Below are 15854 nucleotides of genomic sequence, written 5' to 3' on the forward strand. Positions count from 1 at the left end.
CCTACATGAGGAGGTTCATCTGCTGAACAATCAGCTCCACCCTTATGTCCTACCTAGGAGCCGCTAGAGATGGATCTAGAAGAGGATGAGGAAGAAGAAGTGGAGCCTAAGAAGAAGTGGAGCCTAAGGAAGGAGATGATCCTACGTCTGACCTCGATAGTGATCATGATGAGGATTAGATCGCTTAGTACTTAGTGGAAGGCCAATGTATCACCTTTATTCATGTAATGGACCTGTAGCTTGAATTTGGTAATAGTAATCTGACTATCATGTAATGTTGTTAATCATACGACTATCGCACGTTTGGTTGAACATCAATGCAATTCCAGTCCTTTGTTGGTAATCACGATTTAAATTTGCATGCGTTATGAGCGCGATAAGTGGTCAAATTGGGGATGTCATGTTGCGAGAATGAATTGTTATGCCTCTGTTTTTATTGTGATTTTGAGAATTTTCTCCAAGTAATTTCAGTTTGGCATGAGTACCTAATTCATCTGCAATCTCTTGACATCAACCAATAATCGCTTATTGTTGCAACTTCGCAGATGACGCGTACCCGTGCTAGAGCTAGGTGGCAGCCAGGATGGCAACCATGATGACTTGCCACCCCCACCGCCACCAGTCTGCTTAGGAGTTCTTTACCCAGTTCCTAGGGAGCCAGAGGACAATGGAGGAAGCTTTGCTGCCTTATCGCGCAAAACACTGCTCGTGGCCACCCACATCAACCAGGGGCCGAGCCAAATCAGCACAGTACATTCAAGGAGTTTCTGGATACGAAGCCTCCAATCTTCAAGGTGGCTGAGGAACCACTGTAGGCTGACGAGTGGCTAAATACCATTGAGCAGAAATTTCGTCTGCTAAGGGTCACCGAGCATCTGAAAGCTGAGTATGCTTCTCATCAATTGCAAGGACCAGCAGGGATCTGGTGGACACATTTCCTGTCGTCTTTGCCTGTTAATGCGGAGTTACCTGGGAATAGGTCAAGCTGGCTTTTAGGGGACACCATATTCCCCCGGGCTGATGCGCATGAAAGCGGCCGAATTTATGAGGCTCACTCAAGGAACAAAGTCACTCACTAAATATATGCACGCATTCAACAACTTGTCCAGATATGCTCCAAGTTTTGTGGATACTGAGGAGAAAAAGATAGAGAGCTTCAAACGGGGTCTGGGTACTAAACTGATGAAGACTATGGCAAATTCTAGGTGTGCCACGTACAATGAGTTTATTAGTGATGCCTTGACCCAAGAAAACCACAACAACATGCATGCGGTTGCTAAGGGTCGCAAGAGGGCATACGAGGCCGGTGCATCCGGATCCTTCCAGTCAAAAGCGCCTATCACAGCTAGGCCACAATTCCGTCCACCTGCACCCAAGTTTAGGCCTCCACCACCTAAGGCTCAGAATAATAGGCCACAGAAACCATTCCTGTAAGGCGTTCACTATTGCCTTACCAAAAGGAAATGGCAGTCAGGACAGCTCCACCGGATTCAGAAGTAATCAACCATGTTTCAACTGCAACCAACTAGGTCATTGGTCCAAGGAATGCCCCCACCCCAAGAAGAATGGCAACCAGAATCAGAACAATCAGAGGTAGGCAAATGCCAGGGCACGTCAGGGACAAGTGCATTATACCGCTGTGGAGGAAATGCCCACTGGAGAAGTTGTCACTGGCTGGTATGTTTCTCGTCAACAAGCATCCCGCTGTTGTTTTATTTGATTCGGGAGCTTCTCATTCATTTATGAGTCAAGCATTTGCATGTAGACATGATCAAGAAATAATTGAAGTAAGCAAAGGGGGTTTTAACATAAGTTCAGCAGGGGGAACTATTATTACCAAAAAGATAGTCAAAAATGTGCTCATCTCCATACAAGGGAGGGAGTACACAACAGATTTGATAATATTGCCTGGGTTATCGATAAGTGTAATCTTAGGCATGAATTGGATGAAGGATCATGGTGTTCTTATTGACACTAGCACCCATACTATTATGTTGAGAGAACCCACGGGAGGGAATGCTTTTCTAGTACCACTCTCCCACGATTTCGAACCCCAACATTTAGCCTGTGCTATCCAAACCACCACAATATGTGATATCCCCAGTGGTTTGTGATTTTCTAGATGTATTTCCTGAGGAATTACCAGGTCTACCCCTAGATAGGGACGTGGAATTTAAGATCGAATTAGTGCCAGGTACGGCACCCATATCCAGAAGGCCCTATAGAATGCCACCCAATGAGTTAGCGGAACTTAAGGTTCAATTGCAAGATCTATTGGACAAGGGTCTTATCCAACCTAGCTCATCTCCGTGGGGATGTCCAGCCTTGTTTGTAAAAAGAAGGACAAGTCACTGAGAATGTGTGTAGATTACAGACCACTCAATGCTGTGACCATCAAGAACAAATATCCGTTGCCCCGGATCGACATCTTGTTCGATCAGCTAGCGAAGGCAAAGGTATTCTCCAAAATTGACTTGAGATCAGGCTACCATCAGATAAAGATCAGACCAGAGGATATACCTAAAACTGCTTTCTCTACTAGGTACGACTTATACGAGTATTTGGTTATGTCTTTCGGACTAACAAATGCTCCAGCCTACTTCATGTACCTGATGAACTCGGTATTCATGCCCGAACTTGACAAGTTCGTGGTCATGTTTATCGATGATATATTGATTTATTCAGAAAATGAGTCAGATCATGAAGAGCATCTGAGGATTGTCCTATCCAGATTGAGGGAGCATAAGCTATATGCCAAGTTTAGCAAATGTGAATTTTGGTTGAGCAAAGTACCTTTCTTAGGTCACATTTTATCAAAAGATGGAATCTCTGTAGACCCATCAAAAGTACAAGAGGTCATGGATTGGAAAGCCCCAACTTCGGTTCATGAAGTTCGGAGTTTTCTAGGGTTAGCAGGATACTATCAGTCGGTTTATTCTAGATTTCTCAAAGATAGCTAAGCCTATGACCAGACTACTTCAGAAAGATGAGAAGTACAAATGGACACCAGAATGTGAAGCAGCTTTTCACACCCTCAGAACTTTGTTGACTACAGCACCTGTGCTAGCACAACCAGACATTGAAAAGCCTTTTGATGTATTTTGTGATGCATCGGGAATAGGTTTGGGATGTGTGCTTATGCAAGAAGGGAGAGTTATTGCATATGCTTCTCGGCAATTGAGAAAACATGAAGTTAACTACCCTACACATGATTAGGAACTTGTAGTCGTTGTTCATGCATTAAAGATATGGAGACATTACTTGTTGGGCAATGTATGTCATATCTATACTGACCACAAAAGTCTCAAGTATATCTTTACCCAGCCAGAGCTGAACATGAGACAACGAAGATGGTTAGAATTGATTAAGGACTACAATTTAGAAGTACATTACCATCCGGGTAAAGCTAATGTAGTAGCCGATGCACTTAGTCAGGAAGTCTCATTGCAACACTGTGGAAGCATTGTTGGAAGATGGATTCAACTTGTTACATCCTGCTGTACTACACAATATCACGATCAGTTGTTCACTTGAGAGCAAAATCATAGAGCTACAGCAGACAGATGTAGGAATAAGTCACATCAAGAGAAAAATGCAAGAGCAAGAAACCAAACATTTTAGATTGGACGAAAGAGGTGTATTATGGTTTGAGGACCGACTCGTGGTACCAAAAGACCTGTGAGCTAAGGAATCAAATTTTAGCTGAAGCTCACTCAGTCCAAATTGTCCATCCATCCGGGTAGTAGTAAAATGTATCAAGATTTAAAAACCCATTTTTGGTGGACTAAGATGAAGAAAGAGATCGCAACCTATGTTGCTAGGTGTGATAACTGTAGTAGAGTAAAAGCTATCCATATGAAAACTGCGGGACTACTCCAGCCATTGCCTATTCCAGGATGGAAATGGGAGGAAATCAGCATGGACTTTATCACAGGCCTTCCAATGACGCCACAAGGTCACGATTCAATATGGGTAATTGTTGACCGTCTCACCAAGTCAGCACATTTTGTACCAGTTCACACAACATATCATGTGGGGAAATACTCTGAGTTATATGTTTCCTAGATCGTGAGACTGCATGGGGTACCCAGGACTATAATCTCAGATCGAGGACCACAATTCATAGCTCGTTTCTAGGAGCACTTACACCAGGCCTTGGGAACCAAGCTAATCCGAAGTTCGGCATACCATCCGCAAACTTCAGGACAGACAGAGCGAGTGAACAAAATCCTAGAAGATTTACTTAGAGCTTGTGTTATATCTTCCAAGGGTTCATGGGAGAAATGGTTACCTTTAGCTGAATTCTCCTATAACAACAGTTATCAAGCGAGTATCAAAATGGCTCCATTTGAAGCCTTGTATGGCAGAAAATGTAGAACTCCATTGAATTGGATTGAGCCCAGTGAAAGGAGATACTTTGGTATTGATTTTGTCAATGAAGTCGAAGAGCAAGTACGTATCATCCAACAACATATGAAGGCAGCTCAATCAAGACAAAAGAGTTATGTCGACAGAAGAAGAAGACCACTAACTTTTGAAGTGGGTGACTATGTATACTTGAGAGTATCACCCATGAAAGGTGTGAAAAGATTTGGGATGAAAAAGAAGCTTTCACCAAGATATGTAGGGCCATACAAAATTTTGGAACGAAAAGGAAATGTCGCATATAAGTTATAGCTTCCACCAGAAATGAGTACAATATTTGATGTGTTCCATGTTTCTCAGCTGAAGAAATGTCTTTGAGTACCTGAAGAAGCTATTGCACCCACCAACGTGCAGCTTCAATCGGATTTGACCTATGAAGAAAAGCCAATTCGAGTATTAGAGGAGATGGAGAGAGTAACACAGAGTAAGATTATTAAGTTCTATAAGGTGGTGTGGAACAATCATAGTGAACAAGATGCTATGTGGGAAAGAGAAGATTATCTACGAGAAGTTTATCCCGCCTTTTTCCAAGAATGGTAGGTCTTACAAATCTCAGGACGAGATTTTTATAAGGGGGAGGGGCTGTAACACCTCGGGTGTTAGCCTTGCATAACTTGACTTGCATAGCATTGAGCATGATCATAAAGCATTCATATATAAGCTTTGACACTTGAAACATTGGATTGAAACATCTGCAATGTTTGCTTATTATCGCATGTTTCTTAAACATATGCAACTTTTCTCGTTATTTCATGTCTCCATGTGTCTATGCATATGATCATGAGTGGACACATGTACTTGGTGGATGTGAGTCACACAAACATGTAGCAACACCTAGAGTAGCAAATAGGACCTTGTTCATGGTTACATTTCATGAACCAACACTTAAGCTTTCTTGTGATTATACTAACTAGCTCAATGAGTGACTACTACATGAAATGATTGAATGACCTTGTAAATTGCCTAAACATGTTTAGAGTATCATTATGAACAACTTTGATATTCATGGTTAGGGGTAAAAAGGTCATTAAGCCATGCTTTGATGTGTATCATCATGTAAATGTGACATGTTTGACCAAGTTTGAACTAGGTGTTAGAGACCTTGCATGGAGGAGATCACTAAAGCAAAGTTGTAGTATTTGACATAAGGAACAACTTTTATTTTTGGGTCATTGACTGATTTAGCTTCTAACATGCCTGAATTGGTCCCACAAAAATCAGCAAAACCAAGATTTCAACACTTAACAAAATTTTGCTAAGTCTTGGATCACTGACAGCCTGACAAGCCGACCTTGATCATGATTTTTCTCCGTCTTGGTTGCGAATTAGAACTAGATTCTTGAACGAAAGTTGTAGCTGGTACATGGTTCTACAAATCCTATTCAGACAATTTTTACCTTGGAGCCACGGATTAGCAGTTAATTGAACGTCAAAACTCGTCGTCAGGCTTGGCATTTGTGACTGAACGAACTGAATCGAAATCTTCAGTGGCCGACACCGACAGGAACCGCGCGCCGCGTGGAGGTCGCGATGGCCACGTGTCGCCGTTGCCCTGACCACGCCGGCCACAACGCGCCTGAGCGCGGCATTATCACGCCAGCACCCGCCCGCTCCTATCTGCGCCCTCATTTCGCATTTCCTCTGCTCCTCCTTCATCCTCGTGCATAGCCACCGAGCTCTCGTAGCATCGAGCAGCGCCGCCGTCGCCATAGCCTGCGCAGGCTCACGACGAGCCGTCCATTCTTCACCGTAGCAGCACCACCAGCTCCCCTAGCGACCCACTGCCTCCACCCGCGCTCGCTGACCGCGCTTGGTAAGCCACCGCAACGCGTGCGAGCTCGCCGAAGCTCCGCCGCTAGCCCCGTCTTCGTGGCCACGTTGCCACCGTCCACCCCAGGCCGTGATAGGGCGCTAGCTAGCTCCGCTGTAGTTTGGTGATGCTCGACATAGCGTTTGATCGAGCCGCCATAGCCTCCACCGGCGTAGCGCCATCGTCCAGCGCCACCGCTCCGCCATGGTCGCCGCCGTTGTCACTGGCGTCGACGATAGGGCTGGCCAATTGGTTCAATAGATGCGCTAGGTCGAGTAGGTCACGCCGTGAAGATGTTACCACCGGCAGGTTCACCGTCGGCGAGCTTTGGCCGCGTCCGTAGAGTAGCGCCGCCGGCTCTGTTTTGTCTCAGCTGACGGTGGGGTCAACTGACCAGTGGGTCCCGCGTGTCAGCGACTCCATGTATTAAAGCCAGTTCATTTTGGAATGCAGATTTCATATGTTTTGTAATTTTTGTATCTTTAGTTTGGTAGCTTCAAAAATTGTGAAATAAATTTGTTAGTGTTCCTTAGGAAGTGTAGTATTTAGGAAAAATATGTTCTTGACATTTATAGTAGAAATTTTTGGAGATTTAAATAGGGATTTGAAATGTGCTTTTGAATGCATTCAAATTTGTTTATTTTATATCTAGAGTTCCTGTGCTCCAAAAATTATGAAATTTTTGTGGTAAGCTAGTATTAGCATATATGAGCTCTGGTAAAAATTTGAAGATGAGTGCATGTGTAGATTTGTAGTTATAGATTTTTCTTTTATAATTAGGAGATCCTTGTGTAAATTTTTATAAATTATTTATGAATCCAAAATTCATGAAATTGTTGGAGGTAATCCTAGTAGTATATGGATGCTAAGAAAAATAGGAAATCTGTTGCTTGACACTTTTCAATAGGGTTTTCCATTTATGCTATTTCAAGCCTTGCTTCCTTGTCATTTTTGTATAGGATGTTCTACTTAGTAAAATGACATGAAATTTTTATAGTAGTCCTTTGATAGCATTAGTAAGGCACTGTAAATTTTTGAGAATTTATGAAGCACATCTGGTATATGTTTATTATTTAACCTAAAAATCTAAGTAAAATAATAAAGGCATTTAAATAAATAGTTTGGGCTTCACCATTATATTGTCTTGAATGTATTTGGCATGCTTAAACTGTTGGTAAGCTTTATGTTGTCAAATTTTGAGTGATTACATGAAGTAGTAGTATCGTTGCTTTAAAATGCAAAATTAAAAGGGTTCCGGATAGATTCTGTAGTTTGATGAGTTGCATGTTGAAAATTATGTGTACTGTAAAAATAGTTAATAACAAAGTTGTAGAGAATTTGATAAGCTTTCCAGAAAGTCTAGGATCACTGTAGTTGGATTAGTAGAACTCCAGTTATGAGTGAAACAAGTAGCTGCTATTTTGTGGTATAATCGATGCATTATGGAAGTAGATAATTAAATAATCGAGAAGAGATATGCACCTACTCAATAAACATGATGCACTTGTTAACATATATGCATTCGTAATACTTATGCCATATTCATGCATCTAGGATCAGGAGGAAGAGATAACGTTGCTGGAATTCGAAGAAGCAGAGGAAGGGGACCAGCAGGAGAATCCGCAAGCCGCAGCTCTCGAAGGCGTGGAGCAGAACCCTGAAGAGCTTCCGGAGTGTCCTGACCACCGCCCTACTTCCTTTCTGTGAGGCAAGCCCCGGAGCATTCTAAGTCTCCCAGTAATTTACAAATGTTTACTTAAGTACTTATGATTGATGCATTAGGTTATAAGAGTTGAATGGAACCACTTGATGCATGTACATTCCTTGTCCAGATATTACACCTTTAACCAGTATAGGTCCAGGATCGAATATATGCTTAGCCATGCTTAGACCGGTAGAAGTCGGGTGATATCCTGTCACCTGCGAGATATAGGTGGATACCGAGCACGGTTGGCTATATCTGCTATCGTGGAACAGAACCATGAGGTAAAAGTAAATCAAGACCGGACGGGAGGTCGATAGAGAAGCAACAAGACATGGAGGTCTTGGGTGTGGATCTATCCCCGTCTGTGTCGATCAAGGACCGTACCATTGTTGGAACTTCTGACAAGATTGAACGCATGCCTCTCACTTAGCTGGCCGGATAACTCGTTCTGACCGCGAAGCCGAGTAATTCAACTCAGGCCAGGACCCGTTCTGTTGTGCGCTCCTTCTGGGGAACGATCAGACTGAGCCCAAGGGCAGGCTTGGCCTAAGCATCCTGGCATCTGGTGTTCTAGATTGTGTAGGCGCGGTACGGACCCTACGAAATGTGTACCTGAGTTGTACCAAAGGTGACCTAAGGCTATCGTGGCTGGTAGACCTGGGTTTGTGTTAGGAATAAATTCCCAGCTGGTTGAAATCGATTCGAATCGCCGTCTCTCTCCGGATAGTGAGAAACTTGACTAGCTCCAACATCGTAGTAACTGTGTTATGAAACATGATGGTTCGGATGAATATGGAATTACAATACCTGCTATGGTTACTATTGTATGCTTCTAAATGATATACCACATGTTTGGCACAGGATAGTTGCTAATCTAGAAATGGATAGTTATAATTAACTTGATAAAGGAATCATAATTGTACAATGGGTCAATTGCCTTTTACGCAAAATGTTGTCAAGTTACGTCCACTTATACAGCCTTGCATAATCCTTGGAGTCATTTTATTTCTGGTTCATGACGGGTAAGTCTAGCTGAGTACCTTCTCGTACTCAGGGTTTTATTTCCCATTGTTGCAGATGGCACTGTGTATCATGGTTATTGCAAGAGTTGCTTCTATCCCGCCGTGGATGAGGAGTAAGCCTTGGGCAGGCTTCTTTATTAATTCCTATCCTTGCTTTTGTGGACCATGATCCGAATTTGGCACTGTATCGAACTATGTTGGAAACTTTATTTTCGAACTTAATTGCTTCCGCTTTATTTATCAAACTCGGTTTGTAATAACTTTTATTCGTACTCTGATGATGAAATGTATCTGTGAACTTTATGTAATATGTGGCATGTATGTTGAATCCTATATGATCTTGGTTGTTGTAAATCATTTATCGAGACCCGTCGTGGTACTCGACAGGACTACCGGGTTTATATGGGTTCAAGTATGATAGTGCGACCGCTTGCGGGCTACCATTGTACTTGTACTCTTATAAATTGGTCGGTTCTGTGACACATGGCAGGCCCAGAGATCGAGGTGGACGGTTGCCCTTCTCGTGTCCATCGCCCGTATAAAACCACGGGGTTTGCCCCCAAGGTTCCATATTTTGCCCCCTTGCCTTTGCGTCTGAAACATCTGCCGTTGATCACCCTAGCCTCCTGCGCCTGCACTGTCGCCATCGATCGGCTTGCATCCATGTTGCAGTCGCCGTCAAGCTTACGCCCGCCTCGTAGCCACCGTTGAGCTCGCACTCACCTTTCTCCCCAATTGCTTTAATGGAGTTGTGGGGTAGATCTGGCATCACCTCTTGGTGCTTGGAGGGCCTCGTCCACTGTGGCTTTCTCCATCCACTATCCGCTGTCCAGGAGTGGCTACTGCCTGGTGACAAGCATGAGCCGGCGCCGCCCGCAGGGTATGTCGTGTCTTTTGCCATTTTCCATGAGCGGGGATTTGCTGTACCCACGCATAGATTCCTTTGAGGGCTGTTGGATTATTATGAGGTGGAGCTGCAGCATCTAACTCCCAATAGGGTTCAACATATGGCAGCGTTTGTTGCCCTATGTGAGGGTTTCCTGGGGATCGATCCCCATTTTGATCTATGGCGGTATTTCTTCACCGTCAATTTGTCGAAGAGGCGGATTGGGGGGAACCGATGGGATGTGCCAGCGTTCATCTGTGCCATACCCGGTCGAGGGGTTACCTATTGATGCATCTGGCGACCTCTAACAAGGGATGGCACTCGCAGTCATTTTATGTCAGGGATGATGTGAGTGCCACCCTGCCGAGGTACACTGGGTGCCTTATTGAAGAGGCTCCAGAGTCATGGACTTGGGGATCTAGCTCAAAGACAAGAAGCACCTTTCTGACCTTCTTTCCGCCCTCTAAGCCCTGAAGGAACAGGGCGTAAAGGGGGTAGGGATTATCGGCGCCTATCATGCGAGGAGGGTGGCGCTGCTGATAGCGCACGCGCTTCCCCTGCATCGGATGATGCCCGGGATGTCGTTTGAGAGGACGGTGCTTGTTGACAAGGCGCTCCCTTTCTTAGAAGTGGCGCAACGCATTAAGGAGGCGATGGAGCTGATGAAGGATTCCGCAGGCGGCATCCTCGACATTGTGTATCTGGTGCCTGGACATCCCCCAATGCAGCCGGAACCTGGGTTCTTCGAATTTGTAAGCCTTCTTCTCCCGTGCTCTTTCTTTTTCCTGAATCTCCATATTTTTGATACTCACTTTTGCGACATTGGGACCTAGCCGGGGGGGCTAGTCTTCAAAGATAGTCTAGTTCTGCTACCAAGGAACAATGCCCTAGCGGCAGCGAAACGCCTCATGGCCGAGCAGGATAAGAAGGCAAGGGAGCAGATGAAGGAGAAGAGACGACTGAAGCAGGAAGCACAGGATCGGGGAGAGGACATGAGTAGTGATGATGATGATGACGATGATGACGATGATGAGGTAGCCATCGACATGGATTGGGGCATCTTGGAGGACTGAGGACGCACTGACAAGTGCCCACCCGTCCGTGCAGGGAACCCTTCCCAGTTCCACGTCGGAGGGAAGTGAGTCAGGTGAGGTCGGTGGAGGCTGGAGAGTCCACCGCTTCGCACAGCGTGCCTGGCCAAGGATTGGTGGATGGGGGAAGGTGGGCCTATCCGCCAGCTGACCCTGAGGTGATGGTGGAGGGGAGTGCCTCTGGTGCCACGCCCCATGAGATGGTGGAGGGGAGTGGCGCTAGTGCCGCGCCCCATGAGACGGTGGAGATGAGCCCCCCTGCCTTAGAATAGGGGGCAATCTCAAAATGGTACCGCCTAGACAAGTCGGGGCAGGGATCTGGGGATCTGTCCCCAAAACGCTTCCACCAGCTGAAGGCATCAGTGTAAGCCATGGATTCCCTTGTTTTCATCCTTTTTTCCCTTTCTATTTTGACCTAATGGCTTTTACCTTTGTGTAGGCTCTTGCGGATGGGCCACTTCCTAGGGCTGGCGCCCAAGAAGAGCCTCGCCATTCAGGTGGGACGGATGGCGCTGCCCGGTGTCACCCCTGTTTTGGGCAGGAGTGGTGCCGATGTTGGAGCCATGTTGGCCAATCCGACGGCGCCTGTGGTGGCGCCCGCACCCTCGGTGGTTGCCAAGCAGGCGACATCCTCCGTGGTGGGCGTGGTACAGCCAGCCAAGGGTCGCATATTGCCGGTGGAGGTGGCCATGACCATGCCAAGCCAGGATCAGCCAGGCGCAGCCATGGTGGCGCTCAAGGGCGTAGTGCAGTCCGTGCCACCGAGGTCCCAGGTGGATCCGCCCATGGCGCTCGAAGCGGCCCAAATGGAGGAGGATCTGATCGGAGGGCCCTCGGGTGTCGTGGTGGTGGTGCGGAGGACTCGAAGGGAGTCGCCTCTGGCCCCTTTGTCGAGAGGCAGCCGCTCCCCTGCGCAGGGCGAGCCGCCGCTTCTGTGGATGAATGCTCAGGACCCAACGTCAGCCCTTTTTACGCTCGACGACCATTCCGAGAGCATGGAGCGATAAAGTCTCGACTTTGGGCTTTCGACAATGATGAATGCCCTAGACAAGGTTAGAGGGGCCCTACGTGAAATTGTTGTTCCTACTAGCCAGGTATTTGCTCATTCTTCCTCATTTTCCTCCTTTTCCAAGTATTTTTGTGTTTCTGACACCGGTCTTCTTTTTAGGTCATTGTTGCTCATAGTCGGAACAAATCCTAGTTCCTCTACGAATAGAAGGTGGAATGGGATCGCCTTGTCAAGGAGGCTTGGCTGCGAGGAGATGTGGGTGCGTAGCTTGCTACCGCCTAGCAGCGGGAGGTCCAGGCGCATTAGGATGCGGAGGATGCCCACGGGATGTTTGAGGACTTGTCGGCGAGGACAAAGCTAGATGAGGAGGAGATCGCCAGGCTCCGAAAGAAGCAAGACGAGCTGCTGTAGAAGAATGCCGTGGCTGGTGAGAAAGCCAGCGAGCTCTTGGCGGAGCTACAGACAGAGCGGGACCTCAAGCTAAAGGCTGAGGAGAGGTCCATGACGTTGCAGGAGAAGGCAAACCAGAATGCCGCAGTGATCGAGCGAATGACCCAAGAGCGCGACGAAGCATGTTGGGAGGCCAAGGCATGCCAGACGGATCTTGGAGTCGAGGTGACCCGACGGTTGGATGCTGAGGAAGTTTCTACCGGTTTGCGCACTGATCTTGCCGAGGCATGGTGGCTTCTTCAAGCTGAAGGTGATGAATATGATCGCCTATCCCTCGCTATTCTAGCAGTCTGCGACAACCTACAGGTGTCATAAGAGGAGGGGACTAGCTCGCTTGCGACCCATGCCGCTAGTATCACGGCTCAGGTGGGCCAGCTTGAGGAGAGTGCTTTTCATGCTGGGATCACCCAGGCCTTCACCATCGCCCATGCTCATTACGAGAAGGAGATCAACCTGAAGGTGATGAGCGAAGGTTTCCTGCCTACCTATGAGGATGATGAGCTGGAGGCGATTGAGAAGGTGGTGGCTCCTCTTGCGAAGAACCTAGCGGATAATCTGAAAGAAATGGTTCTCCCTCCACGGGAGTAGTCAGTCGAATAATTTTGAACAAAACTTATATGTAATATGTGAACAAGTCTCGGTACTGTCAAGTCTGGAAGCAGTTTCATGATTTTGCTTCATAATTTCATTTTGTTTGGTTTTTTGCGATCTTACCAATCTATTCCCCCAAATCTTGCCGCTAGTCTTGATGCGAGGAGATTGTTTCGAAAAAAGGAAGGGAGGTAGCCGTACCTTAACCAGCCCCTGAGTAAGGTCCGACCCCTGCATTTGCTAGGGTCTGTCGTTACTGGAGACCAGAACATTCAGATGGAATCCCATTCCATGGTTTTTGGGACAGGGTCGACGAAGTCCTTGGATGGCGTTGCAACATTCCCCGCCCTGTCTTCCAACAGAATTCCCCAAATGGGGACTCTATGGGCTCGGCAAGGGAGGGCCTTCGAACCTGTGTCCCTGTATTGAGCGGCTCGAGCCCCCAGGCCTTATCAGGGTCTAATAGGGGTCGGCCATAATTTGCATGTTACCCCATCCTTGATTTTCGTAATCGGAGGGGCTGAGTAAACAACACTTGCCTTGGTGGCTTGAGTGTTGTGCTCAATGAGCTCGCTAATGGGTACGTTCGTGTGGAATCCATGTCCATCATTTGCTGATGGGGTTGGAAGAGCCCTCTGGTGGCATTCCACAACTTCTTAATCCGCCTCCCGGTAGATGCCCGAGCTATTCGATAGGCTCAGGTGGCCCGATGGCCTCTCCTCGATGGAGATTCTATGGGTTTTGCTTAGGGTTAGAATGGAACAAGAAAAGGTTGAGATGTCCCTTTCCGCTTCTGAGCGGGGTCGGGCAGGACCGCTAGGGCTTGTCTCAGTTATTTCTCCCTGGCTCTGTTCGGCACGAGGTGGCCTCGAGCCCTTCGTGGGACGGCCTTTGAACCTCGACCTACTGCCACCTATATCGAATGAGGCGACGGCCGTTTTGTGACACGACACGAAGCGTTGGGATGCAATGTTTTGCATATGTAATGTTTGAATGTATAATTTAATCAAAATGAAGGCAGGGTTGGTAATGTTACCTTGGTGGCATGAGTGACAGAAAGCTCCTACCAGCTCCTACTAGATGTGTTCATGCAGGGTTCGGGCCCTGATGTTTGCGACGAGGTTGGAGTAACCTGCATAAGAATCGATGTTCTTTGTTTTTTGTATCTCGGTGGTAGTCTGAGCCATTCAATTGACTTGGGCAACCTGACAGCTTCTCCCTTGGGGGAGATTCTATAGGCAGACCCCTCCGAACCCTTCTTGAGAAGGCAGATGTCAAAGCTGGAGACACGGGGGGCGTTGAGTATGATTATTCTGGTGAACAGAAACATCATAGCTATCGAGGCGTAGGGTCTGCTAGTTCGTCCAGTTTTACTCAAAATTCTATGCCCATATTCCACGCCCCTGGTTTCAAGCGTACGGAGGGGTCGGGTGAGGAGGATGTCTAGACTGGTAGACATCCTCGGCAGCCCCCGAGTGATGTTCGTGTCCCTGCTGTTTGACGGGGTCGGAAGCTCGGTAATGAATTTTAACACATAAAGTAAGAAGGCAGAGATGCTTATCTTTCTTTGGACATTCATTCGTCGTCTCTCCTAGGCCGCACGATTGACCCAGGAGATTTGTTGGGCTCCCCTTCACAGAGGTCCTATCATCGGATTGTTCCATGGTCCTGCATGGGGAGGCGAAGGGTCGTCTGCCCATGTGGGCGCCTTAATTGCTAGTCCGGAGCGGGTCAGTGGCGGGCCATACCTAGGCAGTATCCCGTTTGACCGAGGGGGTGCCTCATCGAGCAGGGCACATCCCGTCAGGTCCGGCACGTCCCCTCAGGTGTCTATCAGCATTGATTTCACATTTAAGCAGGAGAAGGGAGAGAGTTTTTTGTCCCAACCTTTCGCCTTTCCTTAGCTATAGTGCCTCCTCTTTAAATAGGGAGGGGGAGGGGAGTTCTCATCCCACCTCTTATTCTACCTCTAAGCCGCTACCTCTCCTTCTTCTTCCTTTCCACTGAATGTGTCTGTGCATTGCAGCGGTTCTTGAGTGAGGAAGGGTAATGCCAGAGAGAGAGAAACTCACTGATTCCGCTCGTGAATCTAGAGTGTGATGTCGAGCCAGAGGTCATCCAACATAGATGAGATGGTGCGAGCCACCCTTGCTGAGGAGTCGATGCTGCCGAAGGGGAAGGAGCGCCGGAGGGTGCCGTACGTCATCGACTTTGTCATCGTTTGCTGTGTCCCTCCTTTGGTGGGAGGCGTTTCCTGCCCTGACGCCATTGTCAGGGTTGCGACTGATGATGATGGCATAGTCCCTAGACGCCCCAGTAGAGGCATCACTGTCAGGGTTGCGGCTGACGATGATGGCATAGTCCTCGGTCGCCCTGGAGGAGGCGCTGCAGTTGCCGACATGGAGCTCAACATTGCAGGTGACGGTGCCTTCGAGGACCCCACGAAGTGGTAGGACATCGCCGATGGAGAGCGTGGCACGGTGGCCACAGTAGTTGAACTGGCCCATGCACATGCCCCAGGCATTGCCAATGGAGAGCGTGACGCGGCGGCCATAGTAGACGAACTGGCCCATGTACATGCCCCGGGCGTTGCCGATGGAGAGCATGGCACGGCGACCACAGCAGTACTTGTAGTAAAGCTAGGTAGAGACTGTAATTGAATAATGTTGTGGGCAAGCCCCCGAGTAAATAGTCCTCTAAATTTACAAGTATATTAGTCCTTTTTGTGATGAAATCACTTTGTAAGTGGTGAATTTGTGTAAAAAATGAACAAATTTTCATCTTTTCTTACGGCAAACGGCCCTTTAGCTTCCTCTTTCTGTACAAAAGGTTTTTGTGCCCTCCGACCCTTCCCATGGTTTAAGC

General features: G+C 47.3%; 1 protein-coding gene across 1 annotated transcript; it reads right to left on the reverse strand.

Annotated features, from left to right (window-relative positions):
• Positions 1-15103: 15103 nt before the first annotated feature.
• LOC136460634 (large ribosomal subunit protein uL2-like) lies at positions 15104-15595 on the reverse strand. Its single transcript, XM_066460260.1, has one exon. The coding sequence runs from the start codon at positions 15593-15595 to the stop codon at positions 15104-15106; it is 492 nt and encodes a 163-aa protein (XP_066316357.1).
• Between the last annotated feature and the right edge of the window lie 259 nt (positions 15596-15854).

This window comes from Miscanthus floridulus, chromosome 6, assembly GCF_019320115.1.
Source record: "Miscanthus floridulus cultivar M001 chromosome 6, ASM1932011v1, whole genome shotgun sequence".
NCBI lineage: Eukaryota > Viridiplantae > Streptophyta > Magnoliopsida > Poales > Poaceae > Miscanthus > Miscanthus floridulus.

Excerpts from the sequence above, each read along its gene's own strand:
- LOC136460634 (XM_066460260.1), bottom strand. The coding sequence starts at position 15,595 with ATGCTCTCCATCGGCAACGCCCGGGGCATGTACATGGGCCAGTTCGTC.